The 22,762-nt window shown below is 59.1% G+C and overlaps 2 protein-coding genes across 4 annotated transcripts in view; both read right to left on the bottom strand.

Annotated features, from left to right (window-relative positions):
• Nucleotides 1-1,775, bottom strand: part of IFI30 (interferon, gamma-inducible protein 30) — a 2,087-nt gene extending 312 nt beyond the window's left edge. Inside the window, exons 1-5 of one of the 2 annotated variants that reach the window (XM_010562169.1) lie at nucleotides 1,580-1,775; nucleotides 603-782; nucleotides 450-524; nucleotides 266-361; nucleotides 23-175 (exon numbers count right to left, since the gene is read on the bottom strand). In XM_010562169.1, the coding sequence (XP_010560471.1) occupies nucleotides 23-175; nucleotides 266-361; nucleotides 450-524; nucleotides 603-782; nucleotides 1,580-1,714 (639 nt within the window). In that variant the 5' untranslated portion in view covers nucleotides 1,715-1,775. Of the gene's footprint in view, nucleotides 1-22; nucleotides 176-265; nucleotides 362-449; nucleotides 783-1,579 lie in introns of both variants that reach the window. The other variant, XM_010562167.1, reaches the window with a different exon arrangement.
• A 1,570-nt stretch (nucleotides 1,776-3,345) lies between these two features.
• PIK3R2 (phosphoinositide-3-kinase, regulatory subunit 2 (beta)) overlaps nucleotides 3,346-22,762 on the bottom strand; it is a 19,606-nt gene continuing 189 nt past the window's right edge. Inside the window, exons 2-16 of one of the 2 annotated variants that reach the window (XM_010562170.1) lie at nucleotides 15,286-16,012; nucleotides 11,672-11,764; nucleotides 11,083-11,145; nucleotides 9,919-10,050; nucleotides 9,515-9,716; nucleotides 9,119-9,204; nucleotides 8,714-8,819; nucleotides 8,510-8,608; nucleotides 8,191-8,371; nucleotides 7,826-7,951; nucleotides 7,400-7,542; nucleotides 7,023-7,199; nucleotides 6,673-6,744; nucleotides 6,275-6,445; nucleotides 3,346-5,995 (exon numbers count right to left, since the gene is read on the bottom strand). In XM_010562170.1, the coding sequence (XP_010560472.1) occupies nucleotides 5,803-5,995; nucleotides 6,275-6,445; nucleotides 6,673-6,744; nucleotides 7,023-7,199; nucleotides 7,400-7,542; nucleotides 7,826-7,951; nucleotides 8,191-8,371; nucleotides 8,510-8,608; nucleotides 8,714-8,819; nucleotides 9,119-9,204; nucleotides 9,515-9,716; nucleotides 9,919-10,050; nucleotides 11,083-11,145; nucleotides 11,672-11,764; nucleotides 15,286-15,625 (2,184 nt within the window). In that variant the 5' untranslated portion in view covers nucleotides 15,626-16,012 and the 3' untranslated portion in view covers nucleotides 3,346-5,802. The remainder of the gene's footprint in view (nucleotides 5,996-6,274; nucleotides 6,446-6,672; nucleotides 6,745-7,022; nucleotides 7,200-7,399; nucleotides 7,543-7,825; nucleotides 7,952-8,190; nucleotides 8,372-8,509; nucleotides 8,609-8,713; nucleotides 8,820-9,118; nucleotides 9,205-9,514; nucleotides 9,717-9,918; nucleotides 10,051-11,082; nucleotides 11,146-11,671; nucleotides 11,765-15,285; nucleotides 16,013-22,762) is intronic. The other variant, XM_010562171.1, reaches the window with a different exon arrangement.

The raw sequence follows: 22,762 nt of genomic DNA on the forward strand, positions 1-22,762 counted from the left end.
CCCCCCCCCCAGGCCACAGTACCCCGTTGATGACGATCCAGGGCACGTATTGGTGTGGGGGGTCGAGCGCCTCAGTCAACTGGGCGTTGCGGTGCATCAGGGCGGCCCCCACGTCCCCCTGAACGCAGGCGGCGATGCGGCCGCCGTCCAGCTGCGGGGCGTAAACCTGCAGGCACTGCCGGGACACGGACACGGACACATGGTGAGATCAGGGGGACGGGGACGTCCCTGAGGCGGGGCACAGGGGATGGAGAAGGGGACGTACGGCTTCCAGGTTCTTGGTGACGGAGCTGCCCGACTCCAGGCAGAAGATGACGGGGAAGTAGGTGCTGAAGTTCTTGGCCTCGTGCATCAGGCAGGTCTACGGGGGACGGGGCAGGCGGTGAGGGGCTGCCGGACACCCCCCAGCCCCGTGCCGGTACCGTGGGGACAGGGACCGTCGCTGTCACCTCGATCATGTTGCCCAAACATTCCTCCGGGCCGTGCTGGCACTGGAAGTGCCACTTCCCACTGACGTTTCTCTCCTGCAGGACCAACCGGTCTGAGCGGGGCCGGTGGTGCCCCAGCGAGCGCCCGCGGCACCGGATCGGGCCGGCTCCTACCTCGGCATTGCCATAGGGCACCAGGGTGATGCTCAGGACCTCCTCGGGCAGCAGCAGCCAGGCAGTGAAGAGCTCCTGGACCAGGAACCCGCGGCACGCCGGGCACAGGCTCTCATAGAACAGGCTCAGCTCCACAGGGGCGGCCGCTGGGCGCGAGAGGTTGGCACAGCGGCTCTCCGCCTGCGTGCAGGAAGGTTTCGGGGTACACGGCGGGGAGAGTGTGTGTGTGTGTATGCAGCCCTCCCCCCCCCCCCCCCCATATTTTCAGGGGATGGGGCAAAGCTCTTGGGATGTGGGGCAGGAGGGGGACGAATATGTGCAGGGCCCAGAGGGAAGTGAGAGTGGCCAGGGGCCTCCTGCAGCCACAGGATGCTGTGCGCTGCCGGCACGCAGTGCTGGGGCTTTCCACAGGAACTTCCCCAAAATATTTTGGGGGAAAACATATCCGGCAGCGCCAAGATGTGCCTGGGTGGGTGTACAGCCCAGCACCCACCACTGGGTTGGGGCTGCAGCCCCGCGGGGCTCGCAGGGCGCTGCCGAACCCGCCATCACAGCGATGTCACCATCCAGGGATGTTCAGGGCGGAATAAGCTGAAAAGCTATTTTATGCTGAAAAAGCAGAAGTGCCAGTGACGCCTAGGGAGGGCTTGGGCTTGGGGTCCGGCTGCAGCACGGTGCTTCCCTGGGATGCTGGGGAATGCTGCGGTGCCAGCGCAGCACAGGGGCTCTGAGCATCCCCACAGTGTGCCAGCCTGTGCCACGGGGATGCTCAGAGCCGGCACTTGCACTAAGTACGGCAGCCAGCCGCTGCCCTGACACCGTCCCCGCGCACCCCATCCCTGCTTGCCGGGCAGGCACCCAGCCCCGTCCGTGCCATTTCGGTGGGACATGTCCCCGCGTGCCGGGTGGCCCTGCCCTGGCATGGGCTGCCAGCGCGGGTGGGTGGCTGCGGCAGCCCTGGCACCGGCGGCTCTGACCTGGCAAGCGACGGCGATCTCCCATGAGCTGCACCAGAGGTGGACCGGGTAGTCACAGCCGGGGAAGGCCACCCCGAGCCCTGGGGCCAGCAAGGCCACCAGTGCCAGGAGAGCCAGTGGCACCGCAGGGGCCATGGGGACGGTGGGGTGGCGTGGAGGCGAATCCGTCCCCGCGAAGACTTTTAAAGCCCGGCTGCGCCCGCCTCCGCGCGCCCTTCCTGCCCGGCTCAACCGGCCTCCTCATGTGATGCCGACGCTGCTGACTCACGCGGGGCCAGCCAGCTCGGGCCACCCTGTCCCGCCAGGGGCCACAGCCCCGAACTGAGGCTTTGGGGTCACAGCCCCTCTTCCCAGCCCCGCTGGCGGCTGACGCTTCCCCACAGGTTGTGACAGGTCGGGGACAGAAACCCAACTCTGAGCAGCTCACTCTCGGCGTCTCCCAAACAGGCAAAGGGGTGGCTCCTTGCCCGACCCCTGCCGCTGGCTGCCGAGCCCCCACGGAGACCCCCTGGAGCTGGGAGTGGGTGCCGAAGCACCCCCAGGTCGGCAGCTGCCCAAAACACCCCTTGGGCTTATTTCTGGGATTGAGCGTGGAGGAACCTCGTACTTCCCCCGCTGTTTATAGCTGTTGTTTCCGGCTGTTTCTCACTCCTTCGGGCTCGGCTGCCGCCTCCTCGCTTGCCTGGTCAGAGAGCCCGGGGCTGGCTTCTGTGTGCCCCAGTCCTGCAAGACCCCGGGGAGCAGAGTCCTGGCACAGCCCAGCACCAGCTGGGCCACAGGCCACATCCTGCACCCAGCCCAAGAGCTAGGGAACAGCCCTAACCCCCTCCGCTCCCCCAGCGTAACACCCCTCCCACAGAAACCCCCACAGTCGTTTCATTAATTCTGTTTATTTCTTTCTTTTTTTGGGGTTTTTTTTTGTGGGTTTTTTTGAAGTACCGTACAAAAATCCTCTTACAGTAACAAATACTGGGTTTACATTAGTAAACATCAACAGAAAGAGCATAGAGAACTACTGCTGGTAACAAACAGCTGAAGTGGCAAGTTATTTATTATTGCATATACCTAAATGGAACTAAAAATCTCAGGAGCGCTCACGCAGCTGCCATATCCTCTCCGAGCACAAAAAGGGCGGCGAGCCCCCGGGGGGGGGGGGGGTTTTACACGGGGGAGCGTAGAGCGTCCCAAGCCGGGACACGGAGGGACAAGACCCGAGCTGTGCCCCGGAGAGCAGGAATGGCCACGTTGCACCCACGGGCTGCGGGTGCGTGACCCGGTTGAGGGACACAGGGGGGGTCAACAAGCAGCAAAGCACAGCCCAGGGCCTCAAAACACAGCGCTTACCGGGTTCATCCGGCAGCGTGAACAGCACGAGCGAAAGCATCAAAGGACAAATCACAACCAGCTTATTCTAGGGGAGCTGCACTGCAGGCAGGGAGCTCAGGGCTTGGGCTTCCACTCCAGGGGGAGACAAAGAAAAAGCTGCATTTTAGGGAGCAGAGTCAAGCACCGTCGGGGAAAGGCAGCCCTGGGGAAGGGCATTTTCCTCCTCGTTGTACACTGGACTTGCGAGCAGAGCCCCATCAGCGATGGGCCATGGTGATGGGTGCCGGCGGGCAGGAATGGCAGTGCTGGAAGGGGTGACGGTGACCCCCCTTGCTTACACTGAGCTGCCCACGCTCCTGGGGAGAAAGAGGCTCCGGCTGGGCGGCAGGAAGGGACAGCATGGGGAGAACAGCACAAATTCAGCCAAAAGGATTAAAAAAAAAAGCTGTCAAGAGAAGCTGGAATTTCCCCAGCCACCAGAGCCAGGGTGAGCACCAAGCAAAATGTTGACAGGTGATGGCTTGAAGCTGAGACTCTCCCAGATGCTCGGCAGGCCCTGGCATGAGCCAGGAGCAAACCTTCCCAGCAGGACCGGCCCCAAGCTAACGTTGCTGGGGTGGTGGGGGGGACGCCAGACACTGTGGGGCGAGCGGCTGGAGGATCCCGTCTGTCTGCAGCCTGCCCTGTGGTGCAGGGATGTGCTGGGAGCGCAGGACCAGCAGAGAGTCCCCCCAGGCTGAAAATGTGCCACCAGTGTGGGGGCCTGGCAGAAAGCTTTGGGGTGTTGGTGCGGTCCCCCCGGCCACCCCACAGACCCCAGGAGGCCTCTGCAGAGAGAGCTATGAGCACCGGACCTCCCTGCCCCATTCCCACATGCTCTTATCTCTCACATGTCTGAGACCAAACTATTCCCTTAAATATCCCTGACAGCTTTTCCCAAGTGATCCCCAAAGCCAAATGCAGCCTTTCCCGGGCTGTGTGCCCCACAGCTCCCCCGACCTATCGCCTGCCCCTTCCGTGGCACTTTGGCACCCGAGCGTGTGCCTGGGCTGCGACGGGTCAGGGACAGCACCACTGCCCCGCATCCTCAGAGCACCAAACGCCGACAAACCAGAACCAAAAAACACAGCCCAGGGTCCGGAGAGGGCATGCAGAGTAGGGAATGGGGTCTGTACAGTCAAGCATAGGAGAGCTGCCACAAGCAACAGGAATGGGATGTTTGCTCCAGCAATCCCAGATCCAAAAGGATCCGGGGACCAGCCCAGAGCAAGGCGAGCAGCAGAGCTGACCGGGGGAGGAGGGACAGCACGGTCCCTGATGCAGATGGCATGCTGAGGACAGGGAGAGTGGGAAGAGCATGAGCACACAGCACCCCGCAGATTCGGCAGAGCCCGAGTCGCAACACAAAACAGAAGCGGCAAAGCCTACAGCATCCACCAGCCCGTCCTGAGGACGCAGCCTCCAAAAGGGAAAGAGCCTCTCTGGCAAATCAAGAGAACAATTAATGCTTTCTTCAAGCCAGGCAGACGGGATAACCCAATAAAGCAAATGCCACCACGGCCTCAACTCTCAGCCCAGGTCCAGCTTTTAAAGCTCTTCCAGGGCCACCTCCGTTGCCCTCGAGCCCTCTGAACTCATTCACAACAAATCCCTGCCCATGCCAGCCAGCTACGATGGGCAGCACTACAGCAACCCCCAGCTCTTTCACCCCAAGTCCCCATACAGTACTCATGATTATAAGTGCTTTGCATACATAGTTCGACATCATGCATATACATTGCTATGCGCTAAGGCCCGTGGCCCAGCGGAGATACCGTCCTCCTGCAGCAGAGAGGTCCTTCATTTTGTGTAGGGCTCGTAGTGTGCGTCGGACTTTGGCCCCCTCCTGCTTCAGCTGGCAGGACCTGAGTCTGCAACAGCCTGGCCAGCTGTTGCCCACACACTTGCATATCATAATGGGAGTTCAGCAAACACCAGTACTAGGTAAGCAGCCGATTACAAAAAGAACCATATTTACAGAGCTACAGTTAGCTTCAACAGGTTACGTTTGCAGAGATTCACCGAAGACAGCCGGAAACAACGAGCTGTGCATCCCATAGATTCTGCCGGGAAAAACACGGGTACCAACACGGATTTCACAGCTTAGTTGGCACAACTAAGGCGAAAGATTCATCGCTAACCGGATCCTCCCTCCCCAGACAGCAACACTCAAGAGGTGGTTATGACACTAGGGAACAAGACGGTGAGGTGGGGCACAGCACAGAGCGGAGACCTCAGCCAAGAAGCCCCACGGAGGATGGGGTTTCTCCTTTTAAATGAGTCTCTGCACAGGATGAGCAGCACCCCTCGTACCAGACACCACCTCAGCCTGCAAGATCACTGAGGGAAGCAAGAGTGGAGGATGCACACGTTCAACCATTCAGCAGAGCCTCCTCCTCTGCCTCCTCCGGCATCCAGGCAGGGAGCCCCTTGCTCAGAGCAGTGCTTGTGGCTGCTCGGCCGGGACGGTGACTGATGCCGTAGCGCACCGAGGAATTGGGAACCTAGCTCTACAGTGTTGCGTTGTGGGGCGACCTGCCAGCAAGAAGGGGATCTGACCTGTTTATCGGGGAAGGGGAGGGGGCTGTGCTTGCCCCCAGCAATTCAATCACAACTGGATCCCACCTCCTAGAGGCTGGAGCCCACTGGGAATCAACATCTCAGCCTTTTTGCCCCATCAGCCAACACGGGTTTCAGCTACTGACCAAGAAGGACATCAGGAACGGTCACAGACATCTCAGAGGCTCTGGAGGGGCAGGAGCACAGAGACTCAACTATACAGGGTGCAAGAGTCCAGAGCCAGAAAGCAGCGCTCTGGGGAGAAGCTGAAGGCAGCTGCTGTGTTGTGCACGGGCTGCTCATCTGGCTGGTGGCTGGGAAAGGACCGGGTGAGCCAGCGTGACATTCAGGGAGTCATTGTGCTGCACCAGGGACGTGTGCTTGTAGTGCAAGACCAGGTCCTTGAGGGAGGCGTAGAGGTTGTAGGGTTCAGCGAACCCGTAGCCGGTCGCCGTTTTGTAGATCACGCAGTGCTTGGTGTCACCATCCACCCTGCCAGGGAGACAAGGCAGCACAGGTCAGCGGCACACTAGAGAGACCCACTGGGATAGGCACAGGGACAGCAGAGCACAAGTGGGTATCACCGAAGCAGCCCAAAGATACATCTGGCCCTGGCAGGAGGAGCCGAGGCAGATGGGAGACCTCGGGGAAGCCCAGCCTGCCAGCTGACGCCTCCGCCAGCCTCCAGCATCTGGCGAGAGAAGGGCAGAGCGATGTGGGAGCACAGCCCCTGCCAGCCCCATCCCACCACTTCTGTGCGGGGGTACTCACACCACGGAGCAGGCGTAGCATCCCTTCTGGCTGCTCTCGCGGATCAGGAAAGTGCCGTCCCGCTTGCCGCACAGCATCTCTTCTGCCTGCAAGCGGTTGATCTTCCCCACGTACCACGTTCGTTCCTCATGGTGGGGCAGCTCCTCCTCATCGTCCATCATGGAGTACTGGCTGCAATCGAGCACAGGCAGGATCAGACCCCCTCAGTTTGGGCATGTGGCCCCCATATCTCCCTTCACACCGCTAGCTGCTGTCACCCCTTCTGGCAGGGAAGATATCCTCAGCTCCCAGGCAGGGAGATGGGACTTGCCCGCAACCCCAAAGCAGGCAGAACCGGCTGTGCAGCCTGTGCTCCTGCAGCCCCCCACATCCCACAATGCCCAAACAGGGACACTCACTCCTCCGTCTCATTCTTGATGCCCAGCCACTCGTTGATTTTCTTCTGCCGGGCACCTTTCTGTGTCAGCCACCTGGAAAAGGAGAAGCAGAACTCAGCACAGGCAGTGTGCCCGGCCTGCAGCATCCGGACCAGACACCGCTTGCGCAGCCATCACCAGAGGGCAGCAGCCGTCCCCTTTGAGGGACTGCCGTGCCCCAAGGCTGCACGCTGCAGGGCTCCATCCTGCACCCAGCAGCCCACAAGCCGGTTCGACAAGCCCCAAAGCCCTCAAGGAGCTAGCTGGATCGCTCCTGGTCCATGCCAGCGGGGCCCCGCTCCCAGCCCTCTGGGGAGGCAGGCTCTACGTACACCAAATACTGGTCTCGCAGTTTGCGCAGCTGCATGAGGTCTGGCTTGAGGCTGTTCATGCGCTTGTCGATCTCCCGGTTCTCCGAGGCTTGTTTCTTCAGGTCCTGCTCCAGCTTCATCTTGCTGTCGTGGATCTCTGTGATGCGAGACTTCAGCTTCTCCGAGTTCATGAGGATCCTGGGAGAAAGGGGGGGGGTTTAGGCTGTGAGCCAGGGTGGCGGAGGCAGAGGAGGCAGCCTGCCAGCTCCGGCCCACAGCACGCTTCTGGAGAGACAAGGATTGCGCATGCCTCGGCTCTGTGCTGGGCCAGGATGATCCTTCCAGCCCCCAGAGCCTTTCCCCAGGCAGGGCAGGTCACCACCACTCCGTGTTCTCACCGTTGCACCTCCTTCTCATTGCCCTCCCGGCGGAAGCGCTCGATGTACTCCTTGCTGCATTTCTCCTGCGTCTGACACTGCTCCTCAAAGATCTTGATCGTCTCGTTGAAGGCCTCGATTGCCGTCCTCTTCATCTGCAGCTCCTGAAAAGGGAGGGGAGAGCTGAGGAAAGGGGAGCATTTGGGCAGGTTTCTGCCCATTCGCATCCCCTCTTTCCCCCTCCCCAAAGCAGCACTGTCCTTGCTGCAGTCCAAATCTCCCCCTCTTCAAAGCCCATTCTTTGGAAGTCCCCTCAAGTCCAGGAGCAGACAAACAGGGCAGCGGGTGCCTGATCTCTGCTCTCCGCCACACAGCGGTGCGGCAATCGGGATATCAGGGCAGCCCATGGGGCCTGCGCTCCCAAGGGGAAGGCAAGCGCCTGCGTACCTGGGAAGTGCGTGTGTACTCCTCATACAGCAGGTCGTACTCCCAGCTCTTGTCCTGGTACTGCTGGTGATAGACCTTCAGCTGCTCCCCAACGGCTTCCACGCTGTCCTCTTTCACCACTTGGTCCTGCCATACGCACAGCCTTGGTCAGGACCTGCTCCTGCCCTACAGCAGCCTCTCTTCAAGGCAGCTGGTCCCACAAAACCCCACCAGCCCTGCAGGATGTCTGTCACCCCACAAAGCAATGTCCCAGCACAGGAGAAGGGGTGGGATGTTGTCATCTACCAAAGGATCAGGGATGGATGAGAACATGCCCCTGGTTCAGGCTGTACTGGCCAGCTGCATCCCTGTGGCACAGGCCTCACCTGCTGGTACTTGGAGATGGGGTAGAGCAGCCTGGTGTCCAGCTTGGCATTGTACTGGGCGAGCGATTCGTGCCGGTAATGGGTGATGAGCTCCACCACCGAGCCGAAAGTCAGCGGCTCTGAGAAGCCGTACTTCCCTTCCCGGTGAAAGATCTTGATAAGCTTGTTATTGCCTCCCTTCCTGTAGCAGGGAGGGGAGAGAGGGCACTTTTCACCACCCCAGCACCCTACACCCGCCTGACGTCTGGGTGTCCAGGCAGCTGCAAGCACAAGGACACATGCTGACAGCAGAAGCTCTCAGGGGACCCCAGCACCCTACCTGAGTGTGAGCGTGTACTCTCCCTGGATCTTGCTGGAGGCATCACGTACCAAGAAGGTACCATCCGGCGTGTCCCGTAGCTTCTCGTTCACCTCCTCCCTACAAGGAACATGATTGTCACGGCCTGTGAGGTGCAACCAGAGCTCTCCTAGATAACTCCACGGACAGGGCACCCAGGACGTGAGCTGCCAGCCACCCCCTTACCGAGAAATGTCACCCCAGTACCACTCGGCATCCTGCAAGGGCACACTGTTCCCGTTGGCCAAGCTGGCTGCACTGGGCTTTGGCTTAGGTGGTTTTGGAGGCAAGGCTGTAAGAGAAGGAGGGTTGAAGCATGGTGAGCCCAAGTCCCAGCTCCCCACAGGCGATCCCTTGGAGTGCTGACTCCCCCTCCCTGCAGTGACCATCCTAGGAAGCCCCGTTGGCCGCCATGCTGCCAGGAGCTGCTCCAGGTACATCTGCAGCAGCAGATAAATGCCTCGAGCCTACCTCCAGGCACAGCTGAGCTACAGAAATGCCCTCAGCAACTCACTCACGGGGGCAGAGACTCCATACCCATGGAGCACAAACACCAGAGCTTTGGGCCCCAGGGAAGGGGCATCTCAGTACCTGGAGGCAACTGTTCCGGCTCCAACTCCTTCGTCTGCAGAAGTATCTCCAAAAGTAGCACAGAGAAGTCAGGGCTCAGCTCTGGGCTGCAGGGAGAGAGGAGTCAAGTAAGAACAGCGGTTGTGGGGGAGAAGCTGGCACTGCTCCCATGCCCCCCAGGCAAAGGGGCAGCTGGGGTCAGCTGGTTCATCCCAGCTGCCAGATCCCAGGCTGACACAGAAGCAAGGGCTCTGCCCTGGCTTTGAGTCCCACCTCTGTGTGCTGCCAGCAGTTTAATCCCACATGCAACAAGGCAGGGGCTGCGGGCAGACCTGCTGTTACAGGCTGGACTCCTTGTCCTGGCAGGCACAGCAGCCAACGCTCAGTACACGGCTGGAACCCAAAAGCCTCACGTACCTGGCACCAGGCAGCCGGAGGAGAAGGGGGCCGAAGATCTCTCCCAGGGCCCGAGGGTGGAGACTGTTGCTCTCAGCCTGCTGCGATACCTTCCCCAGATGCCGGAGCAGGAACTGCAGGGTGAGCGTGTTCTGGAGCGGGACCGCAGGCGACTCCAGGGCCAGCAGCAGCTGCTTCCGGCAATTCTCTGGCTGTGGGATCTCTGGGGAGAGAACAAGACACGATGGAAGGGCTGGGACAGCCAGCACTGCTCTCTACACTCCGGCCGCGTCACAGCGTGGGAGCGCTGTCAGCAGCAGGGGCCATGAGCCAGACCCCATAGGGACAGGACTTATTTTGATAACCCAAACGCGTCCGTCCTGCCCAGCCACCCATTCCCAAGCGTGGCCAGGGGAGGCCCTTACCCTGCAGGATGCGAAGGATGTCTCCGTGCACGGACACCGGTACCACGGGGGAAGGCAGGTCCTGCAGGTAGCCTCGCAGCGCCTCGCCCAGGGAGTGCACATCAAAGGGCTCCAGGTCACCCAGGGTCCAATCTGCCAGGGCACAGATTTCCCATGGGTGGCAGGCACAGCACCAGGCACCCAGCCAGCAGCTCCGGTGCTGCCAGCACCCATCCCAGAGACCATCACACACCACCCAGCCAGCTATCACGGGACACAAGCAGCCCACATGACAAAGAATGCCTGGAAGTGCCCCCTGCATCCCAGAAATAAGCTGGCTCTGGGATCACACGCAGGTCCCCCCTGGGGAGGGGGTAGAGGTCATTTCAGGTGCCCGCACCCTTTGCCCTGAGCCCTGCCACAGGAATTCAGGGCACACATGACTCGGGTGAGAGTTTTGTTCCCTGCTGCGGGTAGAGACAAGTGCAGACTGACCAGTCACACACTGAACCCAACGGGGAAAACATCTCCCTCAAACTGTGATGTCCCACGAATGCAAGCCGCAGGCTGTCAGGACAGCATGTAAAGCCTGTCCTGAAAGTGGCGTGGCCAGAGCCGACAGCACCGCGCAGTTGGGGTTTGCAAGAACATCTCTGGAAGGGGACAAGCCAGCGTGGTGCTGGATGAGGCCCAAGCCCAGCCGAGAGGCAGACAGCTCCGAAGGCTCCCCAAGAGAGACATCAGCTGCTGGCACAGCAGAGCTAAGGCTCCAGCCACCAAGCTGAGCTGCAAGATCCTCCCTTGCTTATTAGTGGCATGACAGAGCCAGAGAAGCCTCCGCCAGCCCATCAGCAGAGCACCCCGAGAGTGGGGCACGCCAAAGAGACAGCGGGAGACAAGCACAGGGGTTCACTTGTTGGCCTGCAAGTCTCCGAGCTGGTGCCACGTCCCTTTGCTCCAGCCCACGGACAGCGGCAGGAATCCCCCCCTTCCCGTCCCTTCCTCGTGAGACAGGGACGTGTCAGGACGGGGACGGCCCAGCCCCACAGGCAGCGTGATGGGAGTCAGGAACTGCCGGGGACAGGCAAGCTTGGCCTGGATTGCATTACTGCTGGCGCTGTCACATCCACTAATCTCCTCCATCTGAGCCGATTCGCCTCCTCACCATGCGGAGCTGGTTCTTACCGGTTCTCAGCGCTTGCCTCAGTTCGGAGCCAGATGTCCTGTACAACATCTCGCTGTCTAACCCTGCGGAAGCGGGGACACTGCTGTGAGTTGTGCAGCTCCCAGTGCACGCACCGTTTTGGTGCCAGCCCGGCACCCGCGCGCCAGCCGGGCAACGGCTGCGGCATGGCTAACCGGGCCTGGATGGTGTCCAAGCCAATCTCCTGCAGATGCTGCCGCAGCCCCCTTGCCCCCAGGACACCTGGTTCAGTGGCCCCGTTTCTCCCCCATGGCGCAGATCCGGGCTGGAGGTGCTTCCCAAACTCCAGCACTCATCCGGGGCACGTAGGCATCCTGCGTGCAGACCCAGCCCCCTCATCCCAGGTCTCTGTGCAGGATGGCACACGGGGTCAAGCTCGGCTCTGGGGAACAGCAGCTCAAGCCAGGCAGGAGCGGGAGGGCCTCCCCTTCTGCAGGCTGCTGTGTCCTGCCCGTCCCAAGGAGCTCAGTCCGACATCAGTAGCTTTTGAAGACAGCTGCCTCCCCCTCTGCCCTCACTGGGGGGGGTTTAGGAAGTATCAGCCCCTCGGTGCTCAGCATCCCCCCTTACCTTTCTTCTCAATAGCTTCCACCAGCTTCACCAGCAGCGGCGGTGCAATCTCAGGAGGGCTGAACTGCTCCTGCAAGTCCGGGAGAGGAGACCCTGGGGGAGAGGGAGGGAGAGAAGGGGTCAGCTCCAGCTCAGCTCCTACCAGATGCTCTGCAGTGGAACCAGGCCAGGGCACAACCAACGCTGCTCCCAAAGGCAGCGTCCGAGGGCGAGGAAAGCCGTGGCCCCTGCCGCGAAGCCGCAGCCCACACAAACACCGCACAGAGGCTGCAGGGAACCTGTGAGCTGGCCCAGAAAACAGCACGGCACTTGTTGAGTCCGGCCTTGCTCCGAGCCCCCGACAGTGTGTGCATCCCTACTGTTCCATGCAGAGGCAAGGAAGCAGAGCCTGTCTCCCTGGGGACCCTGGCACCCTGGGCAGGGAGCACAGGGGTTACCAGGGCTCCTGGAGCTCAGGCCGGTTTCAGTCCCTGCCCAGCACAGGGGCTGCGCAGGGCTGACGGAGGAGCACGGCTAGGGAGCTCGCCCGCGGTGGTGAGCTGTGATTAATCCAGCGATTCAGACAGAACGCCATGTCAGCAAATTCCTGCCCTTGATTGCTCGTTTAACATGGAAACCAGCCCTCTGCCTCCCCCTCCCCGTGAGCCCACAGCCTCCGTGCAAGCTGTTACAGGGTGCAGACAGCCTGCGGCACAGGACCGGGGTTCCCCCCTTTCTGGGGGATCTACGGCCCTGCATTGGGTGACATTTCGCTGCCACTTCCAGAAGATCTTGAGGTCCCAGCTCCAGGCACCCCCCTTCCCCTGCGCTGGAGGGGTGACACATGCCGGGGCAGGAGCACGCAGGCCCGGCCGGAGAGCTGCCAGCGGGAGGTTTGCCGAAGGATGAGCGGTGCCAGGCTCCGTTTCGCTTCCAACTGAGCACCAGCCGGTGCAGGAGGCTCCTTGGGGCCGCTCCACAGCACCGGGCAGACCCTGGGGAGCCCACGGTTGGTGAGGATACCCAGCACGCTCCGCTCTGTGGGGAGGCAGAGCCAAAAATCTGTTGCCCGTTGCGAAACACAGCTCTGCTGTCATGGATCTGACCCGAACTCGCCCAGTGTGGTCTCGCCACGAGGTGCAGCAAGCTGAAACTCCGCACCCGGCTGAGCCTCCTGCACCCACGGCCTCGCGGGGAGGCGAAACAGCTCGTGTCGGTGCAGCCACGAAAAGGGGAGTAAATGGGGCAGGCGCCCAGCGGTTCTGCAAGGGTCTGTGCTGCTGGGGGAGGGGGGTGATCCCCCCACCAGAGAGAGCCCCCGGGCATAGGAAAGGGTTCAGGATGGTGCTGGTCAGGGTAGGGAAGCTGCAGGAAAGCTGCCAGGCTGGCAGCTCCGAGCCTGACCCTTGGGAAGGGCTGAAGGGAGAGTAAATACTGGTGCTGCCCACGTGGCCCAGCCGGGAATGTGCTGCTTCAGCAGGCAGCAGCTTGCCTTTTTTTATCAGGCAGCCTGTGCTGGAGCCAGCAGCGGCTCCCAAGCCTGCCGGGCCCTCCAGGCTGGGCTGCCGTGAACAAGGCCGCTCACAGCACGGCCGGGGCAGCTGCGGAAATATTTCCGAGCCGCATTTTCCGCTCGTGTTCTCTGAGGAAGGCAAACACCGGCAGCTCGTAAATTCACCGGCAGAAAGCGCTAAGTCTCGATGCTCTGCGGGGCCAGCCCTGCTCCTGGGCTGCGTGACAGCTGTGGCACTGGTCCTGCTCCACGTGTGACACCGGGGGGCTAACGGATCCCTGCCAGCCAGGGCAGAACCCAGGAAACAGGGCAGAAATGCCACCAGTATAAGCTTTGTGGGGCAGCCAGGAGACATCTCTGCACCTCCCAAAGTGCAGACCACGAAGAAATAACATGGGCTTGGCTTAAATACAGTTTCTCGGTTGCAAAAACATGTCTCCGCACCAGCATCCCAGCAGGCTGCGTGTAAAATGGTTTTGGGCATTTGAATTGCCACCCTGCGGGCCCCAGCTGTGCCCAAGGTGGAGCCTGGCCGTGGGGATGCACCCACTGGGGACAGGGCTGGCACCCCCTCATGTGCCCTGGTACCTGACCCTCACTCTGCTCCAGCCCCGGACAGGATGCAGACAGGCTGGCTTTTGGTTTCTTTCCCAACCGCATCTTTTCTGTGTGTCAGGAGCTTTAGCACGTATCTTCTTCCGCATCCCAGTGATCCCCACCCCTGTGCAGGGCAGCGGCTTTGACCACCCAGACACACCTCCACCAAGCCGCGCTTGAGAAGAAGAGGAGAGAGCCCACGAAGGCATAAATACAGCCCCCGAGGGAGCACAAGGCTGGATGCAGGCGAGGTCGCCGCATCCACCGCAGAGCATGTCCCAGGCTCCCAAGAGGAGCTGCTTTCTTGGAAAGGCAGGTTGCGAGTGGGATGACTCAGGTCAGCAGCTCTCGCTGCCAACCCAAACGCATGGCCCGGTCACATTCCCACCCTGCGGAGACGTTTCCTGGGGCCGCCTCTCTGGCTCCAGGAGTGAGAGCTTGGGAGGCAGCCGTGGGGAGCTGCCCCAGCCCCACCACCCTGGTTTCTGAGACAGGGGCTCCTTTCCATTCCTTAAGACCCCAGAGAGGTTTCACACAGCTAGAACCATCTGATGGGACAGCCGTGGCTCCCAGGCAGAGAGGGACAAGGAGGACGCAGGACTGCCAGCTGGGAGCGTGCTTTGATGCCCACCACCTCCTGCTTCTGACCCTACTCCTCCCATGCCTACAAGCACAAGGTCTTCTGCAAGGCATGGGAAGGCAAAGCGTGGTTATCACCCCTATTTGCTGTCTCAAAGCACCTGGGGGCTGCTGAGCCCCTGCCACGGGGTTCGTATGCCTGGGAGCAAAAAAAATAAGCAAAGATAAGGCAGCTGCTGCGGGCAGCACTGAGGCTCTCCCAGCTCCCGGACCAGGTCCGTGCCAAGCCCAGTGCCGGCTGGGAGGCAGCCGCAGGTGTGGAGCAGCCCATGCCCTGCCTGAGGGCGGCTGCCCAGCCCCAGCGAGAGCTCTGCGATCTGCAGGGAGGGACGGGTGCCAGGCAGACAAGCAATTAGCTCCAGTTCTCGGAAGTACTCTTTTAGACCCTGACTTTTCTCCTCTTGCCCAGAGACAAGTAATTGTGTGTCTCAGCGGGGCTGAGCGGCTCTTGGCAGGGAGCAATGCCCTGAGCGCTCCAGAGGCCGAGGCAGGGAGGTGGTTGGGAGAGGTCAGGACTTTTTCCTAAAGGGAGGGAGCAGGGCAAAACCCTCAGCGGAGCAGGGAAAGGAACCAAGGACCATGGGGATCATGGCTGGTTATGGGCCAGAGAAGGAGAAGGATCTCGGAGAGGTAAGAGTGGGACAAGGCTCACCCCAAAAATCTGCTAAGCAGATTGATAAATTGGGGGAACAACGTGCTTTTCTCTCGGCCAGGACTGAGCCCACAAGGCCCAGGCAACTTGACTGCATTGCTGCCGGTGGGGACAATCCAGTGCTACCGAGCCAAGGGCTTCACCGCTGTCCTGCAAAGCCACTCACACTCCCTCATCCATCGCACACTGGGAGCAGAGGTCTCCCGCAGCAACACGGCACGCAGCAGGGCTTACCTTGCTCCAGAGCATCCTGCAGCCGGCAGCCGCTGGCCCCCGGCGTTGCAGGCAGGGGTCTCTGCACTCGGGGCCGATGGGAAGGGACGGAGATCTTCACAGGCCCCACGTACTCCACGTACGTGCCGGGAAAGTCGCCCTTCTGCTTGGTTCGCTCGTTGACGCCCAGGATCCACCCGATCTGATTGGGGGTCTGCTCATCCCCGTCTTTGAAGCCCAAGGATTGCAGGGCCCCCTTGCTCACCACTAGGATGTCCCCAGGCAGCAGATCAATGTCCTCCTCACGCTCCTTGCGGTAGGGGTAGAGCGCACGGTACTGGAACCCATCGGTGCTGCCCATTCTTTCTGCCGTGGGGAGAAGGGCTCTGAAGAGTAAGGCAGTGCGTTTCGGGCAGGATTGAAGGGATCTCAGAGGCAGCTCTCCCCCATCAGCACTCTGAATGTCTCTGCATGAACCAGCACCCCAGGTGCCTGGTACGGGTGCCCTGGTGCGCTTAGGTGCAGCCCCTTTTCCTTAGCTTGAAACCACGATTCAACCAAATTATGGAGCAAAGGGAGAAGGAGACAAACATAATCCAGCACTTGTGAGCGGGCATGCAACAAAGAAACAGGAGATCAGGGTCCGCTTCACCAAAAAAGAAGCAGGTTTCTTGGAGTCCAGGGGGCAAAAGCACAGCAGGCTTCCAGCCCAGAATGGCGTGGCATGCTACGTCTCCCTTCCCAGTGCCTGCAAAGAGAAGAAGACCTGTCACTGCACAGCCAGGCACCCCACACCCTCCTGAGACGCCAACATTCAAAGTAGGGGTTCATCTGAGTAGCTGAGAGAGGCAGGACTCGTTTCTCTCCTACCAACCAGCTGATGCTGAGCCCTGGATCCAACCAGAACACGCTAATACCAATTTACACTCCCAAAAGCAAGAGAGGAGCCAGCGGCTGTGGGCAGGAATGCCACCTCCTCTCTGCTACAGTCAGGCTCCAGCTCTGCATCTTAAAGAGGTTCGCTCCTGCTTCTTCAGCTTACCCTCCTCGCAGCACTTATGCAAACAAGACAACAAGCAGGACAAAACAGCCTTTATACAGAACTTTTGCAAACAGAAAAGGGTGACCCTGCAACCACCAGCTGGAGGCCTTCAATAGGAGCAAAACAAACAGATTTAACCTTTCCTTGTTAAATCGATTAAATTTCACAGTTCACCTTTACATCTCCCCATGCAATCCCCCACAAAGTCATTTTCTGAAGGTAGCTGCCCACAAAGGTAGGTTAACCAAGCTTTCAGCAAAAGGCTTTTGAGATGCTTTGCCATTCCCACAGAGCAGCACTTCAAAGCTTTGCTCTGAGCAAAGTAAATTTTTGAACTTTTCAAAAGCAGTAGCAGCATCAAGTGCAGGCATGGGTTCTTTCCACAGAGAGGGAGGTGAGAGGAGTTAAAAAAACCCAACCTTTAGAAGCCTTCAAGTCTACTTAGAACTGCTAACTGCCTTTCAGCTATTCAGAGAGAAACTGAAGAATATGCTGCCTGCCCTGCCCAGAAATCCACCAAAAAGAATAAACCTAGGTTCTAACATGTTCTGGAAGGGATGTATGAGCTGGGGCATTCCCACCAGCTGGGCACGTCCTCTTTTCCATCCCCTCCTGGCCACACAGGCAAGTTTTCCACCTCCCCCAGGCAAATCCCAGCGTTCCAGTTCCCGCAGCCACGGCATGCAACCAAGGACCGGACCTACAAGGCACCGGGGCAGCCAGAAACCAGCCTTCCCAGGGACACCCTAGGCCTGCTGAAACACTGCTTGAGCTGTTTTGGCCCAGAAACCACCAAACCCAGCTCAAACACTTGAGTCTCATCTGAAAGCTATTAGTGAGCAGGAAGGCGCTTCTCAGGGCTGCCGGAGCCTCTGCAGAGGGAGGCGAGGAGGCAAAGGGAGCCAGGGCACCCTTCCCGGTGGGGTCAATGCACAACCAAGCACGGCACGAAGCCAAGGCTGCTCCGACCGACCGCTGGCTGGACTCTGCGAGAGGCACTAGCATTGGTGATCTGCAGTATTTCAAAATAACCCTTTTGGGCCAGAAACACATTACAGTTCACATCAGCTACAAGCCCCCCCCACTGCTTTCCTCCTGCACATGCTACCACCCCTGCACGCTACCAGAAAGTCTGAGATCGGTGCGAGTCCCCTGAGGGAAGCCAGCTTCACCTCTCTGCAGGCAGGCTCTCCAGCCCAGCACCACGCTGAGGGTTCCTTCCCTTGACAAAGAAGAAAGGCACAAAGAGGCCATGGCACATGAAACCTGTGCAGCAGCCAGAGCCCGCGCTGGTTGCCTGAGCTCGGGCAAGCGTCCCAGCCGGGCTGTCTTTGCCATGAATGAGCAGGCATTGCCCTCGGGGAGGTAAGACACTTGCAGCCGGGATTGAGCCTGATCCGGGTCACTGGAGAGCTTCTCTGGAGCTCCAGGAGTAAAACCAGGCTGCAGGACTCGTGGAGAGACCCTGGGGACAGGGGGTGTTTGTGGGAGAAGCAGTACGACCCAGCACAGCTGCCGTGTAAGCTCCCACCACGCTGGGATGGCAGCCGCAGGGAACTCTCAGCGGAGCCCACATTTCCCCAGTCCAACTGGCCCCGGCCAGGAAAATATTACTTCATAATCCAGAGCATAAAGAGAGATTTATGACCAGGCTCGCTGCCTGCCGCTCGCCCCTCTGAACGCTGCCTGTCAGGGTCTGACAGAGCCGAGACGGCAGCATCGGGGGCAATGTCTGACCGCCAGGGGCCCGAGCGGCCGCTGTCTGCTGGGAAAGGCACCGGCAGCTCCCACTCCTCCCGGAGCGGACAGACCCCGTAACGCACCCAGAGGCAGCGGAGCCCAAAGCCAGCGGGGTCGATGCTCCCCCAAAGGCACCTCTCCAGCTTCCACCCGCAGATCCCAGCCCCGACTCCAGGCGCCTCAGACATGCTGGTGCAGCTGAAGAGGCTGGAAGGACAAAACACTCAGCCCTGGCAAACTCGTTCAGTAGCTTTTAAAAGCAGATCTGCGTGGAGGGGTGGGAAGAGGAGAGTGTTGCTCCGGAGCACTGAGTGTCTCCAAAGAGCAGGTCCCGCAGCTCCTGCTCCATCGACTCCTTCCAGCCTCCTTCCCTGCGGCAGGAACGCAGAGGCGCAGCTCTGTGCCACCCTGCTCTCCGCGTCCCAGCAGGTCACTGGACACGTGAAAAAATACAGATAACTTAGAGCCAGCCTGGTCCTTGAAGCAGCCTCACCTGCCTTCCCCACACTCAGCCCATGTGGGGATCAAAAGCCCATGAACGCGGGTGAGGAGCCACCTGGGAAACCCAAATGCGCATGGCTAATGCCGGCACCATCCTCTCCAGGGGAAAGACTTGTCCTCTGTCCTGCCACGGACCCAGCGAGCAGCTTCCCAGGCTAAGCTGCGTGTGCAGGATGGCAGCTGCCAGTCAGAAAAGCTCTGCACCCCACAGAGAGCAGCTGACCAAATCGGAGTGTCTTTGGAGAGAGGCAATGCACATTTCTCAAAGCCCTTAAACAGCTCTTCGGAGGGAAGGCGAGTTGGGGAAGGCAGCGCCGAGAGCCTGGGACACGCACGAGCCTGTCGGCTGGAAGCACACCTCCGAGCGCAGGAGAGAGGGAGCAGCTTGCCAAAAGATTTCGGCTGGGCCTGGCTCCAGGTTCGCTCGGCTCTCCGAGAGGAACCTCGTGTGTCTGTGCTGGCGAGCACTTTGCTTAGGCTGCTCTGAAAATCCCATGCATCAGACATCTAAATACCTTTGGTAAATCTATCTCAGTGCCCAGAAACAATCCCTCGATTCATTAACTGCTGTCAATACTTTCTTTGTTTAATACATCGGTTTGAAACAAAAAACACATTACGAGTCTTTTTGTGTGTGCCCAGCACATAAATAAAAGCATCTTAACGTTTTAAATGTGGTTCCTGTGCTTTTTAACCCAGTTCCAAATGCAGTTCAAAGTGCAGCTTGACTTGAAGCAAGACTGAGTGTTACTTTCCCTCCAGTGAGGCAAAAGAACACATAAAAATATTTAAAAGAAGAATATGCCTACAACAATCTACACAGCTCAAACCTTTCCAAGTTACATCAGATCCTTAGCGAGCAAAAAACCACCAAATCAAGTTTTGAACTGCAAAACGCTACATGTTAATGGGTTACAAACAATGAGAACAAATCTTTCCTTTATTAAAGGGAGAAAATAGGACAATGCAACTAGGGATGGAAATAAAAACGGACACGGAACTGCCTGCCACATCGTGGCCTATTGTGACAACTGCTGCTGCATCAAGTCTTTCTGACCTACACAGCCAGGGCAGCTCTGCCGGCCCCATCGGAGTAGCAGAAGCTGGTGGTGCCGAGCATGCCACGGGTCACGCTGCGTCCACAGGCAGCCAAAACACCAAGCAGCACCGGGGGAGAGAGGGCAAGAGCTTGGCAACCCCTGGTTTATAATTCGGGACAAACAGCACAGCAATCCCCCGCGATCCCAGGCAGCTTCCCAGGCCGGCTCCCTCCCCAGCCCTGCCAAAAAGCCTGAATGATGACTCGCAAGGCTTGAGCTACAAGCGAGGCCACGGTGGAAGTGGCAATGCCACGATGAGCTGCAGAGGAATGAGCTGGGCGAGCCCGCAGGGAACTGGTGTGGGTGGGAAGGGGAGCTGGACACGGTCCACCAGCTGCCCCCAGGGAAGTGGCCAGAGGAGCAGGGAGAGCCAGAGCCATGCCGGGGGCTCATGCTCCCAGATCGGCAACGGCTACGACGCTGCCAAGCCAGCTGGTATTTCCCTCCAAAGAGGGAAAAGACGCAGAGGAGGCGAGTTACGCCGTGAGTTGTGCCCAAGCCAGGCCTGCTGTCCTGAGAGTGACCACATTGCAGCAGAGGCACGGGGCAGCCAAGGCCATTTTCACCTCTTTTCTCACCAAGAAATGCTTCCCACGCAGCTGGCAACAGAGCCTGAGGAGCAGCATCATCCTACCCATGGCCACCAGCTGCCCTTTGCCCGGATACAGAGCATTTGCTGCTTAGGCTTGAGTTTCATTAAATATTTTGCTTTATTCACTGAAGCCCAAGGACGTGAAGGAATATCTGAAACATTTCACTGAAAACGTAAATGTTATGGTTAGCAGAGACCTGAGGAGCCTCATAAATCCCTGCCTTGGCATAACCAATACCTACCTCGTTTTTGAGAGGCATCTGGAGGTCTCAACAACCTCCTCCTCAAAGGCTGGACAGTCTGAGAGCACCTCAGGCAATCTGCAGACCTACTCCAAGGCTTCTCTTACTGTCTGGAGGCTTCTCCTGACATCAGACATTCTTGCTTCAGTTGAAGCCTGTCCTGTCTCACCCACCTCAGGGACTTTCTCCTCCTCCCCACAACAGCCTTTTACTTGGCCAGAGACTTTTACACACCCACACCAAGCAGAGAAGGACCAAGCACCCTATACCAGCACTATTGCTTCACTCCAGGCTCCCTTTATACCAGCCCCCAAGCAGCAAGAACGCACTTCTTCCATTTTAGGAGCATTCATGGGGCTGGGTTTAGGGACTTTTTTCAGAAATAAACCCAGGAGCTGTATTTCGGCTACTTCCCTCAAAAATTACAGTTCTAAAAAAACTGAGTCTATAAAAAAAAAAAAAAATTCCAACTGCTCTTGCTAACTTATCTGCTTAAAATCACATTCCCCGGGGTATTTGGAATTTATATGACGATTTCTTAGCAGCTCCGCACAATGCAGCAATCACATGAAGTAACCTATAAGGTGAGAAGCAACCACGTTAGCAACCAGCATTATTTGGGTATTGGTTGAGAGAAGCAAGACCTTCCAACTTGAGAAATCCACTGTCCCTTCCCGTTTGCTTTTTATCTTCCATTACTTGATTACTTTAGCTCCAAGCTGCAGCTCCAGATATTCCCAGAGGAATCAAAAGAGCCCTCAATATTATAAATACTCTTTTTCATTGTAAACACAACCCAGCACTCGGAGCAAAGCGCCGGCGCTCTGACACGGCTCCAAACTGGCTCCACAAACCACTCTGCTCCTTGCCGCATTCCAGCTGAGCTGCGGTTTCTCTTCCAACCCAGAGCTTTTGTCCAGCAAGACCCAACTGTGGGCAGAAAGGATTTTCCTGCGTGCTTAAAACCTTGTTCTACGAGTGAAAACCTGAGGGTTTGGGGCAGCAATCACCTTTAGGACAGAAGCCTCGCCGCAAACCACACAGGCATATTGAAGCACGATCTGCCCACGTCAGAGAAGAGAGTCACCAAAGAAACCAAACCATGGCTTGGACTTTCCCACATCAGGGAAGAGTCGATGACTGGAGCAGAGGCCAACCCAGCCTCGGGGACACACCAGCCCTTCGCATGTTAGGGAAGGGCGGGGGAATGGCCAGGAAAGCAGTGATTTAGGCTATATTTACTCAGCTGTCTCCATTCTCTGCTCTCACAGAGAAAGTCACAGGGCCAGTTCCCCAGTGACTCTAAGAGCTACTCGGGAAATAAAAGCCACGCATTAATGGGGAGGAGAGGCAGCCATTCCTCTGCTGCGCTGGGCACGGGTGCCGAAAGGCGCAATGCCAGTGCCACTCCAGCTCTTCGCAGCTCTTGCAGAGCTCATTGTAGACAGGTTCCCCCCCCCAGGTTTTATTTCCCATTGAACACAGACCCTCAGTTTCGGAGGTACGTGACCATGAGAAGCTTCCCCTTCAAGGGGCTGAGAAACATCCCAAGGATTGGGAGAGACGCAGAGCACAAACCTCACTGGAAAGAGGTGGCCTGGCCAACCGTCCCAGAGCCAGGGTTTGGGGGCAACCATGTCTAGAGCCAGCAAAGCCACAGCCACCCCCAGGCTGGACTCCAACACATCCAGCCGGACAGGCGCATCCCTAGGTCATCCGGCCCCAACCTGGGGCCTGCTGGGGTAAAACCGTGGTGGGACCAAACCGCAGGTGGGCAGGGGAGGGGGCACGGCAGTGGGTCCAAGCCCTCAGCCCCCAGGCTGGAGTCACGCAGCCCTGACAGGATGCTTTTCTCTGGCTCTGTCATGCAAAGAGGGGGCTCAGGACCCCTGGCAATGGGGGCTGCACCCTCCCAAGGGGGGTGGTGGGGTGTCCCTGCCCTGGCACCACTGCAGGGGGAATGGCACAGAGGTCCCCGCGCTGGGGATGGAGATAGCCTGGGGGAGGGTGGGTTGATGGGGGGGCACAGCCCTTGCACAGGGAGGGGACAGGGACAGCCCTGGCACCACGGTGGAGGGGACACAGCTCTGGCACAGGGGACCTGCCCTGGCACCTCAGGCCGGGGGGGGGACGACACACACACGACACAGGGCCAGCCCGGGGGTGGCACGGCCCTGGGGGGGGGGTGTGACACTGCCCTGGCAGCGGAGCACCCTGCGCTGACACCACCGGGAGGGGGACGGGGACAGCCCCGGTGTTGCCCCCGGAGAAGGGACAGAGG

This window comes from Haliaeetus leucocephalus, unplaced genomic scaffold (genome assembly GCF_000737465.1).
Source record: "Haliaeetus leucocephalus isolate CR32 unplaced genomic scaffold, Haliaeetus_leucocephalus-4.0 Scaffold157, whole genome shotgun sequence".
Taxonomy (NCBI): Eukaryota; Metazoa; Chordata; class Aves; order Accipitriformes; family Accipitridae; genus Haliaeetus; species Haliaeetus leucocephalus.